This window comes from Pygoscelis adeliae, unplaced genomic scaffold (genome assembly GCF_000699105.1).
Source record: "Pygoscelis adeliae isolate BGI_AS28 unplaced genomic scaffold, ASM69910v1 Scaffold59, whole genome shotgun sequence".
Taxonomy (NCBI): Eukaryota; Metazoa; Chordata; class Aves; order Sphenisciformes; family Spheniscidae; genus Pygoscelis; species Pygoscelis adeliae.
In genome coordinates this window covers 1201944-1226754 of record NW_008825565.1, presented here as the reverse complement: position 1 = coordinate 1226754, position 24811 = coordinate 1201944, and the positions used below count along the sequence as shown (strand labels likewise).

The 24811-nt window shown below is 35.2% G+C and overlaps 1 protein-coding gene across 1 annotated transcript in view; it reads left to right on the top strand.

Annotated features, from left to right (window-relative positions):
* SLC30A9 (solute carrier family 30 (zinc transporter), member 9) overlaps positions 1-22047 on the top strand; it is a 35444-nt gene extending 13397 nt beyond the window's left edge. The window contains exons 9-18 of the mRNA XM_009332435.1: positions 2572-2674; positions 6040-6095; positions 7451-7586; positions 7993-8032; positions 8482-8553; positions 9024-9131; positions 10623-10788; positions 17032-17161; positions 19491-19604; positions 21060-22047. Of these exons, the coding sequence (XP_009330710.1) occupies positions 2572-2674; positions 6040-6095; positions 7451-7586; positions 7993-8032; positions 8482-8553; positions 9024-9131; positions 10623-10788; positions 17032-17161; positions 19491-19604; positions 21060-21104 (970 nt within the window). The 3' untranslated portion in view covers positions 21105-22047. The remainder of the gene's footprint in view (positions 1-2571; positions 2675-6039; positions 6096-7450; positions 7587-7992; positions 8033-8481; positions 8554-9023; positions 9132-10622; positions 10789-17031; positions 17162-19490; positions 19605-21059) is intronic.
* The last annotated feature ends 2764 nt before the right edge of the window (positions 22048-24811 follow it).

The window sequence follows — 24811 nt, the reverse complement described above, 5'->3', positions numbered from 1 at the left end:
TTTTTTTCAAGTTTACAGTTCAGCGAGGATAGATTTATTTGAATTTGTTTTAATTTTACTTTAAATTGTTAAGTTAGGAACCTTGATTTGAATAATTGATTTTGATCTACTTTTGCATTTGTGTATTTTTGGTTTTTTTCTAATGAAAGGCTGATTCTGTTCATGTATCGGCACATTTTAAAGTTACCAATTAAATTTAGCCTTTACACTAAAATTGACAAGACTTCTGGCAGCAAGGAAGATGTATATCTGTTTCGCCTGTTCTAGTGACTCCCCCCCTTTTGTTGGTGAATGTCTGCCTCCTATGTGGACTTTGGAATACAGTTATAAACAATTATGTTGAATGAAATTGCTTATTTTCTAGGTGCAGAGGAGAGGCTTATTAGAAAATGCTGTATAGTAGTAGGTTTAATAAGCAAGAGAATTGTACCTAATGAATCATGGTTTTGGGGTTGTTTTTTTTTCCATTATTTCTTGGCATGATGTCCAAAACATTACAATAAATCTTTTTCAGACTTAACCCTTAGCTTTGGTTTAAGTTCTGTTAAGATTTCTTAGTCTTTCAGATCCATGCAGATAGAAACGAGGTAGCTAAATCAGTCAGTTCAGCTAATTTCAGTACAATAGAGAAAATACTTTCTGAATTGGTGGTCACTGACGTAAAAGATAACTTTGTTTCAAACTGATTCAGAGTAGAATTCAGATTCTCAGAATCTGCTGGTTTTAGATTATTTTTCCTCTGCTGTTTAAAATCTTTGTAGTATTTCTTCAACAGAATTTAGGCTTTCATAGGGCTTATTATTTTCAAATGCAGTGGTGAATTTGTTTTTTAAAGCAATACATATTTTACTTGCAGTAAAAACCTGACTTTTTTTTCCCCTCCCAAAACTGACTTTTATCTATTGTCTTATATTGATGTGAACATCTAGTCAGACAGGAAACACCAAATAGCCTTGATGGCTCTGTAGACTTATTAGGTTTTTTGTAATTATTTCCCGTGTAACATTCATCTTTCTATCCTATGTCTCCAACTTACTGGACATCATTAACAGATTGATTTTGCTGGGCCTGACATTTGAAAATCTCAGTGTCGTTTCTTTTTAGATTTGTAGGCTGTCAAATCCCCCCACAAATTTGGAATTTGTAGGGGTGAAATAAAATATCAGCTGAGTGCTTATTGTGTCATCTGAACAGGTGGGGGCCCCACAACTGAATTGTACCTTCAGATAAGCTGTCAACTCCATTAATACTACATTGAGAAGAACAATACAAAAGTCAAGAGACTGTGCTCATGAATCCCACTGTAATTTATTTCATTTTCTTTCTATGCTGTGAGTTGGAAGAACTTGTAATTAACACAGGGAGTTTAAATTATGGTTTAGTGTTACAACAGCCTTCCTTTCTTCTTGGGTTATCCACTAACTTATGGATTTTTTTACTTCCCACCTATAAATTATGGTGATGCTTCACCATCTCATGAGGTAATGAGACTAAATTAAAAACTGTAAAGCACGTTCAGGTCCTTGGATGGAGGGAGGTATAGAAAACAGTGCTACCTCTTGCTTGAAGAAGTGGATGTAGTTTCACAGAAATTTTTTAAGGATGACCTTGGAAATTAATGTTATTTAAGCAACTGTATAGTTTGGTGTATGGCAAGGGGCTGGACTTGTGCTTCCTCTAACTTAAATATAATTTCTTGGCATGTGGTTGTTCAAATGAAATTAAGTGTTATAAATAAGTATTAACAACACTTTGTAGTTGCATTTTTGAATACGTTTAAAAATTGCCAATAAGCTAAACTCAGATATATTAAGAAAGATAGAGGAGAATGTTATAATCCTCTAGTCTGATTTTCTTTGCAATATGATTGTAACAATTAACCTACTGATTCTGATAATGAACGTTTGAAGTGAGAATGTAGACTCGGATTTTAGTGCTAATAGTTACCTTTCTCTGTACAACATAACACAATGCTTACTCCAGTGAGCTCGTAACCTAAAAAAGACTTGACAAGTCACGCTGGACATCTTAATGTAAAAGTTCCATAGGTAATTTTTACAGTGTAATATAATGACAGCCTTGTCTTCCTGTGTGTTGTCTTACCTTTGTATCCTACTGAGACTTGCCCAAGCTGAGACCGAAGTGGGGAACCTTCCACTCTAGTATCAGGAGGGGATGTAAAGGAGGCAAAGGATTGAAGAAGGAGAAAAGGAAATCGTTAAGGCTTGTGTTCTCCCACTGGTAGGCAATTAGTTGTTCTGAGTAGTGAATGTGATGGTAGTTTTCAGGAAGTGTAACTTATTCACGACTGCTTAGAAGTTAACGATTTTTGAAAAACAAATCGTATATCTTTACATATCAAGTTTAGCTGAAAGGGCTTTTTAATAGTAACCATGCAGAAAATGTGTATGTCTTATCTGCCTGTACAGGTCTCTAATGATTAAACGGATACTTGGTTTCACCACTTGCTGGCAGGTGATGCATGATTATACAGCACTTGCGGTTTTGCTGAAAATATTAAAGAGCAAATATTCTGTTGTTCTCTAGCTTATTTCTTCTCTTTGTTTTCAGAAATGGGTTGAATTTTATCTTTAAGCTACTTGCTTGGGTTTACACGGGTTCTGCAAGTATGTTTTCAGAAGCCATACATTCTTTAGCAGACACATGTAACCAGGTCAGTATTTTTTCCATTCTGCTTAAGTTAGCACTTGTAATAATTTTTCAGGAATAAAGACAGATACTTATAGTGGTTGTATTACACTTGAAAGCAATAATTCAATCTACTAGTGTTCCTTAGTTTGCTTATGCTGTCTAAATAGTAAACACCAGAGAAGTAAAAACAGTATTTTATTTAGGAGGACTAGAGCGCATGGCAAAATACTGTTTTTCTTTACAAAGTTTGCTCATAGATGACATCGGCATTGTAGAGAAGCCTAGAAATTCCAAGTTTATTAGCCACAGCTCTTGTTAAAAATGACTCTGATTCTGCTGTGGTGTGTATTTACAGAGCTCTTCATGTTCAATACCTGTGGTCATTTTCGTACTGTTTTGTATGGTTTACATGCTTCCTAGAATTAATAGTAATTAATTATAAAATTAAGAAGGAAAAAAGCTAGTACTTAATCTAATGACCATTTAAATAATTTTGAGGCAAAACAGTCTTAAAGGTGTTTTTTAAATAAACAGTTTCATCTAGGAGAGGGTGTTTTTGTGTTTTACTTTATTATTAAATAATTTGTGGTTTCAGTCATTCAGATTACAAAGCCTGCCAAGAGCGTGACAAGCTCTGTGCACATGCAGTGGGAGGAGGATGAACTCTTTTCTCTGTGTGTGTAGTATACATGTATATTTTTTTAGCTTCCCAGAGACAAAAGTGAATCTCGGTTACAAAGTAATGTTAGTGTTATATACAGTTTTTATGAAACTGTAGGCAGATGAAAGCATATTTTGTCAGAAATTCACATTACTTTAGAAATATTGCTAAGCCCAGAGTGCTCTCTGCTGTTCCCCTATCTGAGTGCAAAGCTGTTGTTACTCTGTTGCAAATTTACTTGCCAAAACTAGTGGTTTCAACTAGTGCTTTCTATAGGTTTATCTAGCTGCACTTTTATTTTTTATATTGATGTCAGTAATTTCATAGAGGGTTTATAAGCTAACGGTAAAATAACTGACCTAGTTAGAAGCCTTAAATGCAGAAGGAATCTAGGAAGAGTGACCTGTAGTTATAAATAAAATCTATTTGAATGGTGTTTGGACTAGTATTTCTGCTAATATAATACTATTTGTAGTACATCTACATTATTTCAAACTGCCTGCCCCAATTACTTCTGTTCTTTTCTGAACTATTGTTTTTTCATAAATTGATTGTTCAGTACTTCAGTTGCAATTTATTTTCCATATAGCTATCAAGATGAAAGTGTACCAAAAAAGGTTAAATGGGTTATAATATTAGTCAAATATAAAAACATTAGGAAATAAGTCCCAGCCCAGGCTTAATTTTGTTTGTCACAATGCATATGCATAATGTGACCAGCCTTATCTTTAGGAAGTGGTGTCAGACCAAAATCTCAGTAATTTGGGTTACGTGCTCATTCCTCTCTGCCTTGCTCCCTGCCCCTCCCGGACAAGAATGATGTATCGGTTATCTTAATGTATTATTGAGTGCCTGTCCAGCTAATAAAAAAAAAAATTCAGTGTTTTTTAATTTGTATTGATGTAAGAATGAGACAAGTCAGAATGTAGATTCTTAAGTTTTTTTAGACATGAGTTGAACGAGAGGGGTTGTAGTAAGCAGAACTATACTCAGCTACTTCATGGATCATAAGTAGGACTTGAAACTAAGGTGATGTACAAAGTATACCTCTTTCCTGTTTTGGTTAAATGTTAACTTGAAATACTTTTCCTGTCAGTTATTGTAATAGAATGACAGACTTTGCTTAGTCATCTCTTGGTAGAATAACAATGAGAATTTGAGCATCTTGGTTTCTTTTTCTATTCCTAGACCGCCTTAGCAGCATCTCACAGCACAAATAGCCACATACCTGGCACACTTACTTTGATAGGTGGTGTGGCAGACTCAGAGCTGGGCACATAGTATTGGAGTGCAGGGACAAAATCAATGTTGTTTTTTCCACTATTTTCTTTAGTGTGCTTGGGGCATGCATTACGAGACCTTGAAATTTCCCCTTCTCCCAGTGCAGAAAGAATCTTTCTTGTTGCAGTTTTTGATATAGCAAAGCTTTGGAAACAAGAAAAGTACTTAAAGATGAGTGGCTGAAACCCTTCTGTAGTTCACGCAAGAGGAGTCCTTGGATAGCTTATGACTCTCATAAAATGCAACAGTCTTGTGCCCCTTCAAATATGAGGAATGTATGGAACCTTAGAGCAGACTTAATGTCTTAAAAGGCATTTTAACATAGTTTTAGCTACCTTTTTGCTTCAGTTGTACCTTGTATGCTTCTCTGTCCAGAAAGACTGGGTTGAAGACTCACATTTTGTTTGCTATTTTTCTGTAAATGGTTTTCCACAACCTTTCAGCTGTTCCAGCTATAAAGTGAAGATAGGGTGCTACTAACTCAACTGATAATACTTAAATTTATGGGGAGGCAGCCTTAAAGTGTGCGATTTTCATTTGGCCAAGTGTGTCAATTTATAGGTGAACCAAGTTTGATAGTGGTATTACCTACCACTTATGTGTGGTAGAGCTATTCTGTTTTTTAAATGTGAAAGTTAAATGTTTCACTGAAAATGCAGGGGGGGTTTGCTCAAATATTTGAGTATGTGGTTTTGGGAAAAACACAGGAGAAACCTTGCTGCCTCAAAGCAGCTTGCTGCTGTGAAGACTGAAGTGTCTAAATTTTAATACTTGTTATGTTTCAGTAATTCATAGTCCTAAAACAAAGCACATGCTTTGCAAAATTGAGGTAGGTTTATAACTTACTGCATCAATAGTTTAATATATGCCTAATTAAATATATCCCAAATGGGCCAATTAGATAGCAAGAGGTTTTTTAATTTCTTCCTTCAAAATAATTTTTTTTCTTTAGTTTGGAGAATACAAAGTTCACTACTGAAAGAAGATGCAGTGTAAAATTATTGCTTTAAATGTAGTATGCCATCACCATAGTCTCTGTACAATTTCTCTTTGAGAGGGATTTATTTAAATAGCTTTCTTCCCTGAACAACTTAATTCCTTCCCATTGAAGCAGAGCAACAACACTTGTGCTTGCACGTAATGTTCACTTTTGGTTGCAATTCTAAAATCATAATTAACAGCAATTATATATATATGTATACACACAGACTATATAATTACCTATATATTATATATAGGTATAATAACTTTTTTGGGGCAGCAGATTTAGATGACAGATTTTGAGGATTATATTCCAGCTCTAATACAATATCGGTAACAAAGCGTATGTGCAGATCAGCAAATTGCATCTACCTTTATCTTTCAAGTTCAGTTGATACAGAAAGTTTCTAGATTTTTTTTTTTAAACTTTTTTTAACAAGTTTTTTTCCTTTTGTCCTAAATAGGCATTGCTAGCTTTGGGCATCAGTCAGTCTGCAAGGACGCCTGACCCTAGTCATCCGTAAGCTTTTTGAGTAAATAATGATTTTGGTAATTATATGTAGGAGTAAGATCAGTTCTTGTTTGTGTGTCACCTTCTTTTTAATCTGCTGTTTTGTATCATTTCTGAAATGCATTGTTTCTGATTTTACAATAGACAAAATAAGAAAAGGGATTTCTTCCAAACTGCAGGCGTTGTAGCTTCAGTGGCTTGATGCATATTATATTTCATGACCTTTTTTTTTTGGTGGTATGCTTTTTGATGTGTATTATTTTAATAGACATTATTTCTTCAAGTTATTCTGGGCTCTTCTACCTCTTTTAATGGATAGGCTTACTTTTGTTTTTAAACTCTGTTCATGTGAATGACAAGATTTTTTAAAAATAAAAAATACTGTCCTCTTCCTATTTTTGACAAAGTACTTTTCTGCAAGGCAGCTACTTGTATCATGAAGAGATGTGTTTGACTTAAACTACTCTTTGTGTTTATCTGAGTAATAGGGATATTATTGATAAGTTCTTACAACCTCATGAAAGTTAGAAGTTACACTCTCCATGATATTTTCTTGGTGTTGACCTCCTTTACACTTCACATGTTTGGGCAAGTCATTCATACTGTAAGCACTAGTTCAAAATACGTCCAATTCACAGAATTAGTTAAGCTTTTCTTCATTAAGAAGGTAATTTGAAAAATACTTTAATCTTAAATTTGTATAAATAGTCATTGTATCTCCTTCCCGTCTCTCATTTTTTTCCCCTTCTTCCGCAATATAGTCTTTTGTACTATTGGTTTTTAAATGTTGCTAAAGAAATGTACTGTTTGCAGTAGCAGTTAATACCAAAAAAAGGAATAAAGGTACACTTTTAATACTGCTTTAGCTCTTCCCACTGCTCTTAAAAACTGCAGGTGTTGAATGTCTGCAGTTAGCTGAGCTACTTAAAAGATGTCACAAATTTTATTCCCTTTAAATTAGCATTATAAAATATGTAGACTGGCTGACTGTAAGGCTAGTTTTCATTTAGAAGTAGCATTTCCATAAAACATAAAAGTGACACGAATGTTGGTGTGTTTTTTATTTTACAGTAGTAAAATCCTCAGTCTCTGCACAAGAGCTAATACAGCTGTGTAAATAGCTTGTTTAAAAATGAATTAGAAGAATATCTATGCTTGATGTCCTTGCATGTACTAGATACCCTTTTCCAGGTGACTTTTTTTTCCCTTTTATTCGGTTGGATTTAGCAGCTTTGTCTTAAATAGATGCCCAGTCATATGAGGATAATTTAAGACAAGTAAAAATTAATGGGAAAAACTTGTCGATATGTTTGCAGAGATGTAGAATCTTATCTTCCTAAATCACTTTCTTTCTTTTCATCTAGGTATGGTTTCACAAACATGCGCTATATTGCCTCCCTGATTAGTGGGGTGGGCATTTTCATGATGGGTGCAGGACTTTCTTGGTATCATGGGATCATAGGTTTACTCCACCCTCATCCTATAGAATCTCTTCTCTGGGTAAGCTAATCTTGTTTGATATTGTATCTAACACTGTGCCAAAGTAATGGCACAGTCTGAAATTCACTTCCTGAGTTGGTTTGAATCCCAACACAGTTAACTCTAACCATACTAAATGAGAATGTGCTTTAAGAAAAAAATCGTGTCAAACTATAGCTGATCTTACAGCAAAATGAGCTGTTCTTTAAACCCTGCATCTTCCCTTCACACCTCCCAAGAGGTTCTCCTTTCCTATTTTGCAACATATTGCATAATTAAAATATTGTTGGTTGCCTTCTGTTTAGGGACAGCTGCCCGGCACAGTGGGTAATGAGGTTCTGGAATGCTGCGTTTGGATAGTCGTATGGTGAAGAGATCTGTACAAATACGCATATAACATAATAATCGAGACCTTTTTTTCATACAGGCATACTGCATTTTAGCAGGGTCACTGGTATCTGAAGGAGGTACGTAGTTTCAAGAAATATTTCTATTTAAGTATTTGTAATCTCTGAGTACAATGTGAGTAATTACCGTAATAATTGGTCCTTGCTTACACAGTAAAGTTTTGAGCTCTGTTGCAAATACTTGTGTTGTAAACAAACAAAAAAAAGCGGGAAAACTTTTTTCTTATCTGTCTATATAATAAGAAGTTGAAGAACACATAATTCGGAAAGTATACATAGTTTGATACCAAAAAGACATTCTATCAGTGAATATAACTTCCGATTTGTATGGGAGACACGCATGTAGAAAAGAAGGTAACTTTATGCTTTGTCATTATTCAGAGTATCAATAACCAGAGCTTTCTTGACTATCTGTTGCTATGATGTAACGAAAAGTTCCCTCTTTTCAAAATGGAAACAAGTATTTTTGCCTCTAACCATTTTCGGCAACTACTTTGGTGTTGTTTCAGCTACCCTTCTTGTTGCTATAAATGAAATTCGCAGGAGTGCTCGAGCCAAGGGTCTGTCATTTTATCAATATGGTATGTGTCGTTATAGCAATAAGGTATGTGGTTATTTAAAACAGAATCTATTTACCAGTATTTGCATAATGATAGAAACAATTTTGTCTGTTTTCCCTTTCCCCTTGCTTTATTGATCTGTTTTCTATTCTAGTAACAAATACATTTTACACATTAGGTGAAAACCTATTGATTTAAGTAACACTACTTAGATACTTTTACTAAACTACTTGCATTTTTCACGCTAAATGCCCCTTTAAATTTTTCGAACATTTTGGAGAAGCTTCCATAATTGGCACGGGGCTTGTTTTGTGTATTTATGAATGCTTTCAGAAGTGTGTGCGTATGCAAAAATTGAGTTTATGCCTATATACTTAGGAAATTTTTCTCTTTAAGTTGCTGGTGTTAGTATAGTTTTTTAAGTACTATGCATAATGTAGTAAAGCTAAGCTTTCCAAAGCAGTGTAATTTTTTTTTTGTTGTATACGTAGTTGTGCAGAGTCGTGATCCTAGTACAAATGTGGTGTTACTGGAGGATGCCGCAGCAGTTCTGAGTGTTGCTGTAGCTGCTACCTGTATGGGTCTGACTTCTTTAACAGGTAAAATTCTGCCTCAAACTGAGGCAGGCAGGATGTGAATTTCTTCCTGTGCATGATATGAACACAGAGCATTTAATTTATATTGGTTGACTTAAATACTTCTCTACTCTTTTTCTGATACTTGTGCTGTGTAGGCTTCTGGAGGTTTATACTGTTCTCTGATCTGATTTCTAGTAGTTTTGAGTTAGTTGAAAATATTTAAAATTAAAAAAAAAGTTTGGGGTTTTTTATGTGTCTTATTGGTGGGGTTAAGCTTGGAAGGGTACATGCAGGTGGGTCTAACTTCCTTTTGAGCTATTTTGTCATAGAATGATAGAATCATTAAGGTTGGAAAAGACCTCTAAGATCGAGTCCAACCGTCAACCCAACACCACCATGCCCACTAAACCATGTCCCTAAGCGCCTCATCTACACGTCTTTTAAATACTTCCAGGGATTGTGACTCCACCACTTCCCTGGGCAGCCTCTTCCAATGTTTAACCACTCTCTCAGTAAAGAAATTTTTCCTCATGTCATACAAACGAAGGTATTTTTTACTGAAGGTGTATTTATTGTAGTCAGCTATGTAAATCACTTTGTGCCATGGTGGGATTACATAATTCAGTGGTGTGCGGCTCCATGTGCATGTGGGGAGGATTTAAGGACGCAGTTCTCTCTTCCTTTTGATATAGTGGTATTAGTGTTATCTTCAGATTACAATAGCTGCTCCTGAACAGTGTGGCAAACCTAACCCACGCAGGTAGGATAAATCTGTATGGCAACTGATTCAAAGTCTGTCTTTGCACAGTTAAGTTTTCTAAAGAGGGAAGATTATTTATTTGTCCCTTTTTAAGTATTGGCTTTGGCTTTTCAATTGTTTAAAAAAATAAAGATGGTAATTTTGTTTCTTTGTGGCTTCTAATGAGTTAATTGCAAGTTTCATTTTGTTATATAGAAGTCAGTTTTTTACTCCATCTCTAGTTTCTTTCATAAACTTAAAAATACATTACTGTTTCTACAAATCTGAATATGAATGAATACGTGTTTAAAACTTATAGAATAAGTACTGTATTCCAGGAATGGTTAATACTTGCAAGTTTTTGAGTTACTGATAAAAGAACAGACTTTTGTGCTACTACCTGTGTTTAGGTGTATATAATTTTATATTAATAAAGGTAAATCTATACACAGAGACCCAAATAGCTGACGAGTTTAGTCATTTATTAGTCCTGCAGGAGACGGGAGTGGCTGAGGGACAGGAGGGACTTGAGACTTTATCTTAAGATAACTTGTTTTCTTCCAGCTTCTTGTTCCTCAGTAGGAAAGAATTGCCAGTGCGTTAAAAGAAACCCAAAAAACCCCAAAACCAAACAAAAAAAATCCCACCAAAGGCAAAAACCAAAAAATCCAAAGAAAACCCCCAAAACTATGTAGTCTTTTCAGTGTGAAATCTGAATTATCTGCTGTGTTTTAGAAATGCTCTGTGAAACTAATTTGACATGTCTTGTTTAGGAAATCCTTATTATGACAGCGTGGGGTCTCTAGGTGTTGGAACTTTGTTAGGAACTGTGTCAGCATTTCTAATCTACACTAACACTGAAGCCCTGCTGGGACGATCCATTCAACCTGAACAATTGCAGCGACTCACTGAGTTACTGGAAAGTGATCCTGTAGTAAGGTAAGAATCTTTACAGCTCAATCTCTATGAAGAACAACAAAAAGCAATAAAATAGCATTTGGAAAAAAATAGTTCAAGCACTTTAAATGAGAGAAGTCTGGTGAGATTGATTATTTTTAGGGTGGATTCTTCTGTATTGAGATTTTAGAATCTTAATTATTACTAACTTCTATTTCTGTGTTAAAAATTTCAATAAGTGAATATTCGTACCTCTCAGATGTTCCATAGCTGAAATAAAATTGCAAATATGTTCTAACAGTTATATTAATTACAGGAGTTGACAATAACTTAATGAGAAAGCCATCACAAACTTAAAACTATTTTCAAATGCATGACATGCAAGCACTTAAATGATACTGTAATGTTGCTTTTATAGTTTATTAGCACTTAACTATTTAAATTGTTACTGTTAATATTCAGTGTCTGGAATTCTGTAGCAGCTGGCAGTGAAGTGCTGCAGTAGTATTATGGTGTAATAGATTCTGCATATTAGATGCTTACAGAATGAACTTAATGCAAATTTCTCTTTCTTTGGAAATCTGCAATTTGTAGTGAAATAAACTTAGAGCTCGTGATTCTGAGATCTTGTTTAAACGCTTTTTTAAGGAGCTATTTTAGCTTACTTTAACCCTATTAAAGTTGATTTAGAAGCAAACCCCTTTTTGTTTTCTTCTTAATCTTTATTCAGTAATATATTTCTGTGTGAATCAGCTGGAATATTTTAGTGTGTTTTTAATTTGTAGTCATTACTGAGCTCTGAAGGGAAAAAACCCAAGCCCATTAGTTAACACCAGAATACTTGAAAGAAACTAAGTGGTGCATCATCTCAGTTGCAAGCAACAGGTCTGAACGACATGCCCTTCATTCCAGAAGCTAAACAAGATTCCTATTTTGGAATAGACTTGTGTTAGAATTTTCACATGTCAGTAACTAAACTCTGTTAAAGCATTTGTGGTGGCCCTGGATTAGTCTGAATGGTGGAGCTGTGTGAACAGTGCTGTGTTCAGCACTGTTCACAGTAGGTGAGATCACATGGCTATTGTACATGACTTCTGTAGTTCTTTTTTCCAAAGTGCACAGGTGGCTTTTGCTTGTCTCAGGCTGGAATCATAAAATTTCTCCTATCCCGAGCACCATTTTATATTACGTTCCATTTTGTAGATGGCTATAACTTCTCAACAGAGCAGACTTAGTTCATCTCCTGCTTGCTGTAGACTTTTTTTTAAAACAAGAAGTAACAATTTTAAAAAAAAGCACGAAGAATAAAAAAAGTGAAGACTTGGTAAGAAAATGCATGTTTCTCTTAAGGTTAGAAGGTGAAACATGTTTAGGTACTTGTCATAACACTGTTTGCAGGACGCACTTTGTCTTGAGTGATCTCTTTCTTAGATCTTACGTTATCTGGTTTGATTTATTTTAGCGCACACTTTGTCTTTGACTAAGTTCTTCTTGTAACAAGCCTAATATCTTGAGCTTGGTTAACTTACATCTTCTAATAAGACGCCTGGTCTTGATCTCAGAATTCTTTAAGATTATTAAGGGTAATATACGTTTTAGTATATAGTATATATTGTAACTAGGCATAATTTGGGGAAAAAGCTACTCTTAATTTTTTTTCTTATTCCAACTAACTTTGGTTAGTTAGTTAAGTTTTTTGGTTTGTTTGTTTTAAACTTTTTCCTGTGAAATGAGGAAGTCTTTTAGCACCAAGTATTTCTTGAAAAGGCTACTTGTACATTTTCATCAACATAGCTTTGGGCTTGTAAGAGTTTCAGCATTTTCTTGAACGTTCAAACTCCCATTTTCTTAAACGGAGTTGTGTAGTAGTATGTCCTACTCTTACATTTTTAATTTGTCCTGCTGACACCAAATGTAAAAGAAAAAGCTCTTGAGTACTGGTCTGCCTCTAAAGCTGTGACTAATATTTGCTCTTTTTATTTCAACTTTTCAGGGTTTTCAGCTATCAAACTGTATCTGAGTTCTCAATGCAATCCTTTCCGCAGGTGCGGCTTCCCAGGACAGTCCTCCCTTGTCCTTTCAGGGAGGGTTTGCAATCTTTATTTTCAGCTGTGTTCTGCCAAATATGAAGGGGATATATTAGGGAATCATTTAGTGTTCATCAGAAGGTATTTAGATCCAAATTGACCAAAGAATCCAAAGGTTCTGATCTCCGTTCCCCCCTGCCCCCATCAGCACCACCACCACTTAACTTACTATTCCAGCAGAAGCTTGCCTGAACATCATGTTCCACTGCTAATTATAAAGTATTTGATTTATCAGACAATACTAACTGCTGTACTACTAAAATAAATAATCTCTGCTGTTGATCTTTTTTTTCAGCTAAATCTTGATTTTATTTATTTATTTATTTTTAAATAGGGTTGTTTGACAAGACATACATTCCCTAAAACCTTAATGACTGGAATTAATGCTCTTGATACATAATTTTTTTCCCCACCTTTTATGCTATTTTTCCTTGGGATGTCAGGTGAAGTTGTCTTTAGTTAAATGGATTGCCTCATTTGCTGTTCTTAAATTTTAGCACAGTGTTGTTAATCTACTTTTTTTTTTTAATTCTCAGCAGTATTGCAGGATGAAAAATTAATTGGTCTTCACAGTTGTTCTGTGCATTCTTTTTACTTTTGAATTCTTGCATTCTTTTTACTCTTGAATGCAAGTTATGGAGCCTGCTGAATTAGAAGCATTTTTTTCTTTTAAATATCCAGTATGCTTCTCCGCTACTAATAGGGAAATGCTTTGTTGTACTAATATCTTGTTTTACTTTTTTAGATCAAGAAAACAATGATTAGTGCATGTTTCTGTGTATTCTGTGTCATCAGTAACGATTTTACCATTGCCATCTAGTAGCAGACTTGTTTCCAGGTTATCCTTTGGTTTTGCAATACTTAAAAAATGTTGGTTTGTATCACACCCAATGCCTTTTTTTATGCTTCTCCTATCAGTTTGCTGGACTTCATAATTAGTCTTTTAGGCTCATGGCTATTTATTTCTCCTTTCTTCTCATTTTGCTTGGTAATTTCTAGTTGTAGCCCTTATTTCATTTGTGATCCAGAATGGGCGTTCAGTCAGAGTTGTTCTCAGCTGGAAAATGATTTGATTTTATTTTTTGCTATACAAACATTCTATCCTTAACTCTCATTCACACCTTTGGTGCCTAAATCTTTCTTGTGTTCAGCTTAACCGAAGTGTAGGAGATTAGGCTTTCAGAACTGTGAAACAAAATATATGATGTGGTACAGACTGTCCTGATTCTGTTCTTATGGAATGTAATCACAGATCCCTAGGCATAAACTATTCTCAGTGACAGTTTAATTTTTACTTCATTGTAACAGTTATTGGGTAATTGTGCTACTGTTGTGCTGGAAAATCTGTCGTTCTGGTTTGGAGCGGGGGGAAAAAATGTATTACAACTGATGGCTCAAAACCAATAACTTGACGTCCTCTGACAAATTTTTCTTTAAGGTGAAACTTACTCTTTTCCTTAGTTTGAATTGATGGTGTCTACTAGCCATCCAGAAGCTTCCATAAGCAAGCTTTGTAGCTTAAGTCTTAGCATACACATTTGTATTTTTGAATTATTAGTGATTTTTCTCCTCCTGACTCACTGTCTTATCTTTCCTGGACAGATTATAAGCAGTAAGGTAGACTTTTTTTCTTTACACTTACAGAATATGCATCATTCCACTGAATTTTATCAAGTTACTGCTTAATGAGAATCTCAAAAATCTCGTTATCTTCTTGCTTAGCTCTGATAGGCACTTGAGATCTTCAACATTTTTGAATCACATGAATTCAAATTCTTTTCAATAACCCTCATTGAACCACATCCGTTATCTTTAAAATACCCTCTTGTGTGAGGAGGTAGTTTGATGCCAGTTAGGTTGCTCCAGTTAATACTGTTTTGATTTGGTAGCTTCCTACAGAATAGCTGTGTAAATTTGACTGGAGCTGGAAATTCATTATTGCTACCAGTAAGCTGATAGTTCTTTTAATCTGCTTAAATGTTTGCTAAGATGTATTTTTTGGTGTGTCTATATTTAGTTAATGTTCTATTTCTTTTTTAATGTGCTTACCCCTCTTCCACCCCAAGCATTACAAGAAATATTCCATAAAAGTTTCCTGTGATTGTTCATCTTAAATTTCTGCCTCCTGTTCTTTGTCGGCTGTTTGCTCTAGCAGTCTACTTCCGAAATATATGCCTTCTGCTTTCTTCCTGCACCATCTGTGAAGTTAGTTCTGATTTATAAACGTTCAGATGAGAAGAAACATTTCTAGTTGGGAAGAGTAAATTTGCTTAAGACAAAGGGCATGCTAAATTTAAAGATGCTGTGAGATTGCACAACTTAGTAAAATGAACAGGGGGAAAAAAGTTTAGTACTTTCCATCGAGAGAGCTTTATTGCTGAATCTAAATTTTGTGTTAGAATTTAAAAAAAAAAAAACCTGTCAAGATTGCATTTTTCTGTTAATAAAACCAGAGTCTCTGGAATATTTTATAGTTGACCTCAGATACTTGTTTTGCTTTGGAAATGTCAGAACAAAGAATTTCAAAAATTTGAAACTTCTTTGTGATTTATGTCCCATATTTTAGTCTCCACTTTTTTTCTGGCCTTGATGGAAAAATGTGGAAACTTAGTCTGCAGTGGCAATTTTAAATTCTACTTGGCTTTAAAGATAAACTAAGTTTGTGTTAATCTAATTAGAAAAAAACTAGATTTGTTCCACCATTGAAATGCACCACAATATGTCTGGGTCCTGAGTTTGCTTCGTATCTTCTTGTCCCTGAAAAATAGAGGGCTTTTTATTTATTGCCTATATTCACACATCATGGAGTTTATCTAACAAACTGGAACAAAACTATGCTATAGAAAAACAGAAGTTTTCAAAGGACCAAAATACAAACATGTTGCAACATTCAGGAACCTTTAAATAAATACACATTTTCAGCATTTACAAACAGCTGTCTTGTGATTAGTTGTGATCAGTGACTCAGTGTGATAAAAAATGAGTTCCAAACACAATATCCGTAACTTTCTTATATCAAATATAACTTTGAATAGAAAATTCTCCAAAAGGTCATGCCTTTACAAAGTGTAGTTGTCTTAGGGAAGGATACTTCTATAATTGCAATGTGTGGTTTTAGTAATTGACAATAGATTGTTGTTCCTTACCTCAGAACTGAGGGTACTTAAAGATTGTTAAACGGTGTCATGTATATGCATATGCACAAAAATTTGTGCAGTAGCAAGTAAGTTGAACTTAAAAGTTTAACTCAGAATAGGGAAGTTCTCACTTTCTGTTGTGGGATGGGGTGGGGGTCTTTTATACTACTAGTCTAGTTCTAAATCTGCGATGCTGCTTGTAGTCTATCTTTTATTGCAGCAAGCCATTTATAGATGTGTTGGTGTAGCAGATACCTGTGGAAGTTGTATAACCGGTTAAATATAAATCGGTGTTTAATGGAAGTGTGTGGTGGCAAAATGAAGGTATGTTAGTCAAAAGCAGTGGCCTTTTAAAATTACATGATCATTTTACTGTGATGATATTGTTAACATCAGAAGCCAAACTAGCTAGTTGTTTGTTTTATGTTTGTCCTGGTTTCGGCTGGGATAGAGTTAATTTTCTTCATAGTAGCTGGTACAGTGCTGTGTTTTGGATTTAGGGTGAGAACAATGTTGATAACACACCGATGTTTTAGTTGTTGCTAAGCAGTGTTTATACTAAGTCAAGAACTTTTCAGCTTCCCATACTCTGCCAGCAAGGAGGTACACGAGAAGCTGGGAGGGAATATAGCTGGGACAGCTGACCCACACTGGCCAAGGGGATATTCCATACCATATGACGTCATGCTCAGTATATAAGCTGGGGGGAATTGGCTGGGGGGCAGCGATTGCTGCTTGGGAACTGACTGGGTGTGGGGTTGGCGGGTGGTGAGTGGTTGCATAATTTTTTTTTTTTTTCTTTCCCTGTCTGTGCCCCCCCTCCCCCGTTTTACTTTCCATTACCATTTATTATTATTAATTATTATTATTCTATTATTTCAAGTATTAAACTGTTCTTATCTCAACCCACAAGTTTTCTTACTTTTGCTCTTCCAATTCTCTCCCCCATCCCACTGGGGGTGGAGAAGAGTGAGCGAGCGGCTGTGTGGTGCTTAGTTGCCAACTGGGGTTAAACCACGACAATGTTGTTCTACATTTTCTTTAAAAATTATGTGTTTCAGAGCAATTCATGATGTTAAAGCCACAGACATGGGAATGAGCAAAGTGAGATTCAAGGCAGAAGTAGACTTTGATGGACGGGTTGTTACTCGTTCTTACCTGGAAAAACAAGACATTGAACAGCTGCTACAAGTATGTTTAAAAAAAATGATTTTGTAACTTCCAGTATTTGATATTTACTTTCCAATTTCAAGTATGTCTCAAACCAAGATTTTCAAGTAGGTGAAATAATTCCACTTCTTCATTTTGAAGGATTGCAGATGTTTTTACTTTGTGTTAGTGTGTTAAATATCTGTACACAGAATCATATTATGTGCTGCTGAAATAGAGCTACTTCTGGGCTGAGTAGGGCCTGGGTAGGAGGAGGGCAGATTTTTTTTTTATTCAATTTTTTGTTAGAAAATACAGATTTGTCCAAAATAATTTTGATGAGAACATAATTCTTCCAATGAATTTTTATTGAATTACAAGATCTCTAGTTAAAACTGGAAGCCTGTCACCTGAGAATAAGCATCTGTTTTGGCAGAGCCATTCGCCTTGTGTGCTGAAGATGCAGTGTTACAGTTTACAGATCCTGCCATTCAGACTAGGCTTGAATATGGATTGCTTGCATCACATGACTTAGCATTTTGACAGTGTTTAACAATTAACCACCCTTAAGTAAGTGTCTGTCTCTGATTTTAGTGTTGTTCAGAGTAGGTTTTCTTAATCCCTCTCTTCAATACAGAAGTGCAAAATTGCTTTCATCTGGATTCTACATGGCAAAGCTATGAAGTATGAAATAAAGAATAATTTATCTAAATTACAAGGACAGTTTTAAGTGAGCAAAATGTTTTGCTTGCTTACCTGTTTTCAACAGTAACTTGCTTATACACATTTGCTTGTTTACCTACAAGATTTCTTTCTTTGCTACCCTCTCAAAATGAAAAGTAGATGTCAGGTGTCTGCGTTTTATGTCTGTCCGTTAAACACGACTTAGAAGTTATCCGAGTTTACATTTAAATTACTGCAATAAGTGATCTGTTCATGTATTGGATTTCAATTTAATACATTTCTGAGAGGAAGAGTGCTGTGAGCTTTGTACAACTGAGGCACTGCAGGTTTGCTTGGTTTTATATTGCCAAGTCTCAGTTGCTTTGCTGTTGCAGCTGTTTAGTACGCTACTTTTCTTTTCAAAGGCTTTGTTAGCTTTTGTCCTTTACCCACTATTCCCTTTGGCGATTGCATACAACCTTCACTGGTTCTTCCAACTAGTATTGTTGGGAAAGTTTTTCCTGATTGTTTCTGCATTGGCAACTGTTTCTTACACAGGTCATTGTAGTTTAATGTAGTTTCAACCATTGTTGAAGGATAGCTGCTTTAAGCACACCCAAAGTCAAGGGCAGACATAGTGCTTGGCTTTTGATCTGTAGTTTTTCAAATAAGTAGCTCATTCAACTAGCATTGCTATCAACATTACTCTTTCTGAAGTTGTGAAATGTTTGTTGAAATGCTGTCATTCAGATTAATCTCATTTCTTTTTCTGGTTAGACTTGCTGTGATTGTAGTCATAGGTTATTGTGGTTGGGATATCTTTTAAGCTCAGTCAATTACATTATTCCTCTTCAGTTTTAGAGTAGTGGCGGGGGGGGGACGGGGAGAAATGGATGTTGTGTTGTAGTTGTATGCACAAGAAGAATTAGCTATTTAATAATTACTCTGTTAGCAATAACCTATTTGTCCTAAACGTACTGCAGCTGTATTGCCTAAACTGTGGCTGAGATACTACAAGGCAAATGGCTTCTGGCCAACTTGGTGTGAGACCTGTAAGGAAAGCTCATGATAACGCTGTCATACCTGCTTTGGTGCTTCTGATGTCTGTGTTTTCTTGGAGGGAGGAGCATAGCATCCTGTCTTCCTTAATCTCATTCCTTCAGTCTCGTATGCTATGGGTCTCCTAGTCTGAGTTCCTATCAACTGTCTTTGAGTTTTTTGATGTTATGGAGGAGCCGTATTTATAGCAGCATTCACGGTAATCCCTGTGGATTTTCAGATGAGTTGGTAATGTGATGCCCAGAGTAAGCAGCGTAATGGAATAGCAAGAATGTATGAAAATGAGGAAAGAATACACAGGGGTACCCTGCTCTGCCTTGCTGTGAGCAAGGGATACCCCAGAAACTTCTAGAAAATGAATTAAGTTCTCTAAACTTATTTGGAAAATAAAGGAGGAAATCCATTAAAGATAGAAGAAGGTTTTATATCAAGTGCAGGTGTAATTGTAAGCCAGCTGTTTTCATTGAATAGTGCTACTCTTCTGTGTCTTTGAGACGTAAGAACAGATGATGTTTTGAAAGGAAATGGCAAAACCTGAAAAGTGTTTGGTTCCCCCCGCCCCACCTTGAAATATGTGAGGACCCTCTGTAGTGTTATTCCTTTCTTTTCTTTCCCTCATCTCAACCTCTTAAATTTGATTTCTTCCTAGGAAATTCAACAAGTGAAAACCCTTGAAGAATTAGAAGCCTTCATGCTTAAGCATGGTGAGAATATCATTGACACACTGGGAGCTGAAGTAGACAGACTTGAGAAGGACCTAAAGGTACAATTTAGCTGCTTATTAGGGAGTGCTTCTTCTGTGATATATTTCAAACAATATCACTGCATCTACCTCTTGGGATTTTGTTTGTAAATATGAGAGAGGGGAAGAAGTTGATAATCCTAATGCAAATTTTCTTGCTATAGGTATCATTAACTAAGTTCTGACCAGCAGCAAACCCTTACTTTGCCATTGATCTGTTTGTTATGTATTTGGTTCAATTTTATACCACTGTAGAACAGTGTTTTTGTGAAATGAGACCTGATTGTGTCTTTGTTACTGTATTCTCAGAATGTCAGGTTATTTACAGGCTGTTGAATTCTGTTTTGGTTGTAAAGAAGCAAATTTTTTTTTTTTTAAAAAAATCTGGTACTTAGCATTGTATCAAATATATCAGTGTGTGATGACGGCTTTACTCAACATTTTTTGCTCTTGTTGAAGCAGTACAGTGTTTACTTCTTTATAAGCCTGTGAACTTTCTTCTCATTACTTTTTTTTCATTCTGTGACTTAAATATCTTTTGGTTGATGCAACAAAGAATTGTTTCCATTTTTAATTTTATAATTATATTGTGGCTGTTAATCTTACCTTTTCTGGCATGAATACAGAACTATAAGTATACTGACTGCCAGACAAATACAGTCTGTCGTGACTGCTTTTTCCAGTCATCAGGAGACACTGCTCAAGAGCATGTCTGTCCTTGCTTATTATATTTGATAAATATTCTAGTTTTAGTTTCTCTCCCTAGAGTGGTGCTGTTTAAGAATCAAAATATTATTTTTAAGTTTAATTGCACCAGCAGATCCAGTTCTTCATGGTTTTTGAGGAGTAGGATCATGACTAATTATTTTATAATCATGAATATTGTTTTTTGATATAGGCAGGGATTTCAGTGATTGTGTTGCTGTTGAATATGCTTTACTAAATATGCTAGTCAGATTCACATGCTGGATGACTTTGAAGTCGGTGGTGTTCAGTAAACCTCTCATGGATTATACAATCCCTGTAATGATGATAACATATTTTTACAGTATCAGAAAATGCATATTTCTTAATAGAAACAGTATTTTGAATCTTTATAAATAGCCTCAATGGCATAGAACGAATTATTTTAGCAATCTTATCCATTATTCAGGAAAGTATCTGTTAAAACTTTCTTAAAGTGAGAGAGACAGAGAGAGAAGATGGCTATTTGGACAGTTTTATATAAAAGCTAACTGCCTTTTTAAAATCAAGAGAGCTGCTTCATACTTTATAAAGCATAAGAACTAATTTATCTGTGATGTGGAAAAGTATTTGTCAAATAAAAAGATGACTTAGCCTTCAAAAAATTGCTTATACTATGGGCAAGGGGATTTGTTAACCAGTTGCCAACATCATACCAGAATTATATTATTTGTATCCATGTGCAAAAATGTGTTTGAATATTTTCAATAATTTTTTTTTTTTTAATTTCAGCAACGAAATCCTGATGTTCGTCATGTGGATTTGGAGATACTATAGACTTGGCAGAAGAAATCATCAGGTTGCTACCGTTTTGGAAAGAAGTCATGTGAAGGGCTTGAAAAACTTCTGAAATTGCAGTGACCTCAGCACCATACCTCGCTTACTTTTGCTGTAGGCTTCCTGGACTGTTAGCACTGCTTCTGTTTCTGGAAGAGCGCTAGACTCGCAGACAAAAATTTCCATGGCAAAATCAATTTAAAAAGAGCTACTTGACTTAGATTCCACAGGAGAGTCTGTTAAAGTATATTTACTGCAATTCAGAACTTAAGACTTGAGGTTTAGTTAGGCAAATATAGCTGCCTGAAAATATACAACACACTTAGTTTTTCCCTTTGTGTCCCTTTGCAGTCAGTTTGCACTTCTTTAGTTTCTTTCAAGATACGTTAAAGGTTCTTGGGAGATATTAAGATTAGCTAGGAAGAGTTTGTTCCAGTGGAACCTGCCAACCTTAAACTAATATTTCAACTGTGTGATTCTTTCACAGTTTTTCTTTTCTATGAGATAAATTCTTTCAAACAGGCACTGACCTCCTCTCAAGTACCATGACCTGGAAACCTGCTTTTTGCCACCATTGTGATCACCAACCGCGCTTCAGAAAAATAAGGTTTTTCTCCTTAGTGGAGTCAGCTGTATGTGGTTAGCCAGAGTATGTTAAGTTACTGTGAAGAAATTACTGTGTAGAGATTTTGGTGAACTTCCTCTGTTTAAATTTTGTTCTTTTTTTTATCCCTACTTTGACACTTGTTCTCTTATTTGTAAGTATCTTCAGATGTAATCTGGGAGATATTTATGGTAGTGCTTATTAAAAGTTACCTGGCATTTTTGGCTTTTTATAATTTTATTAGGCTGTATTGCCAGATATGGTCTTTGCTAGAAAGTGTAAGAGATGTAGTTGGAAGTTAGAATAGTAAAAAATGTATTAGAACTATTTATAATTAAACAAATGAATACATTGTGTTTTTAATTTATTTACCTCTAGACATTATCTCTTACCTGAATTCTAAACTGCTTACTTTGTGTTTTTTAAGAATAGACCTTGCTTGTTTGGGAAAGTAAAGTAATTCCATCAGTGGTCCTCAACAATCCTGAGATAAGCGCTTAGAGTTTATAACTTTGAAATGTGCAATTCTAGCACTGTATATAATCAGCCTCAAGGCTTTCTGCAATAGGCACCCAAGTTGTACCAGATTCTTTGAGACCCAGTCTTTAATAAAGTACTGATCATGCAAGTTGAAATATAAGTGAAATAACTGCATAGAAATAACTCTGAGGAAGATGCTTTTTGCACTTTAACATATTTCAGTAAAATGAGAATTGCTTATGGGTGAGAGGTGGTAATAAGACCCTCCTAGTGACTCAGTTGCTGAGTTAATGACTGACTTGCTGAAAGAAGAAATGTTGATATGAAACACAAGTCTTCAAAAATCAATTTAAGCTTAAATTGTAAGCATTGCAGCAAATAATAATTGTGGAGACCAATATGTCCAGATTTGACTAAAAGCTTTTTAGAATGTTCTTTTTCATACTAAATGTCACTTACCAGTGAATTATGAGCATTTAAAATAGCATGCCTTTTGACAACTGCAAAGCACTTTGCATGCTGGTCATTTTAAGTAGAAAAACATTCCAGAGCTTAGTTACAGACGGGACTTCACATACAGTAATTGTGGGTGAAGGGGTCTCTTTAGTACCCTTGTCCATAATCTATTCACCGGTGGCTTCTTGATAGCATATTAGCTTATGATGGCTCATCCAAAAGAAGGCTTATTTTATCTGTTTTTCTCCTATTGTAGTACTAGTTAGTATATTTAAGCCTGATGATTTGAAATGCAGTTTAAAGGGAATTTGGAAGTGTACTGTATCAAGTAAATAAGGCATATTTTAGCACATTATAAATAATTTACCTTTCTTGTCGCCCTTCCATATAAACTTCATCTCATCTCAGTATGCACTCTGCTGATGTTAGTCTTATTCATGAAGAGCACTGGAATCTGATAATGCATAACCTCTTTCCTTCCTAGAATATTTGTATGGATTTTGAATTTGAATAAACACTTTAAGAAACCTGTTATTCCAGAAAACTTAAAAACCTGAAGAGAAGTGAAACTGGGAAAATGTTCTTGCTGGGGAGGTTAGTGGAGACAGCCAACGTGATCTGAGAGGTTTATATGCTGGAGTTACTGATGAATCAGTAGTTTTGCAGGGCAGAAATTTCACTGAGAGGTTAGTAAATGTTATCTCAATACTGAAGCGTTCCCATATCTTGTTTAAGAGGAGACATGAGTTTATATTCTTACAGGACATCTGCTCCAAAAGCCTATAAAAATGTTTTTTTATTCATGAGAGATGTAATTTGTATGAATTCGGATCTTAATTTCCTTATCTGAGTCAGAAGCATACGCATCCACACACCTTTTGTTTGTATTCCAGGATAAAATTCAGATCCCTGTCTCCCAGTTACATTGCTGATTATAGCATCACAATTTCTTAAATTTAAGAAGCCAGAACTTGAATGTTTTTGGGTACATAACAGTTGCATAGTTTGAGGACCCAGTTCCATTTTTAAAAACGACCCGGATGGTGATGTACCACAAAAAGCCAGGCAGACTGGCTTTGGCAGTACCTTCTAAGTGTACATGTCTTGCAGTTGGATGAAAATAGCGATTCCTTTCCAACCTGAGAGGCTCAATGAAAAGTAATTCCAAGCTGTTATATTTTAATATATATTATAATTTGCAGATTGTTTTTAACAGTTTTGACATTTTTAGTGCTTTTTTCTTAACTGTCTTTATGGTCTAAAACTTGAGGTGATGTGGGTCCAAGTACTTAGTTTACTTTTGTTTTATTGTTTGTGGAGAAAATGTTTAGGTAATACATTTACATGATAGAATCCTCAGAATTAAAGAAAACTTACGAAGTGTGGAGGAGTGGATTTTTTTCTTTATCACAAATGCAATTACATAATGTGTCTTTTAGATTGATTTTCAGGAAAAGGATTTTAAGGAAAAGGAGTGAGGATTTAGCTAAAAAGTTATATTCTAGGATTTTTTCAATTAAGATATGGTGTTTTAAAATTATTTTTGTAGACTGGCCTTGCAGGTTCTATTTTTTTCAGATTGTGTTCAAAGTACTACTGCCCTCTGCTTTGTGAAGGATTGCTTATGTGCTGTGCAGTGTCTCATAATTCTGTAAAACTTGTGATGTTTGAAAAAATCGTCTTAGTGTTCCAATATTCTGAGTGATCTCAATGTATTTGAAGTCAAAGTTGGCTGGACACTAATAATACGTGTTTTCCTGTAAAAGGAATACATGTCTTTCTATAAAAGATAAAATTCTGAAGTGATTATCTTTCCCCCGTCAATCAATTTCAAGTCTAAATTGTCTCCTTCATACACTGTGGAATTGAGTATTGGATGTGGTCCCCCTCTACCCCTCCACTTTCTAAAGCATTTATTAAGCATATTGTAGTAGTAAATACTTCAGTGGACTACTGTATTACAGAGACTGTTTGCTCTGTGTTCTGGTCTAGAAGTAGTAGGGACCTGGTGACCAGGAGAACGTATTTTTTAAGGACAAGTTGCATCCTTTATCCTCTGTGACTCATACGCAAGCTGAAGGGGTTTTAGCCTCCGCTTTTCTCCTTCCTTGAATTCCCACACCGATTTTTTTTTTTTAAATAACTCTTTACTTTTAGAGGAGGAAGC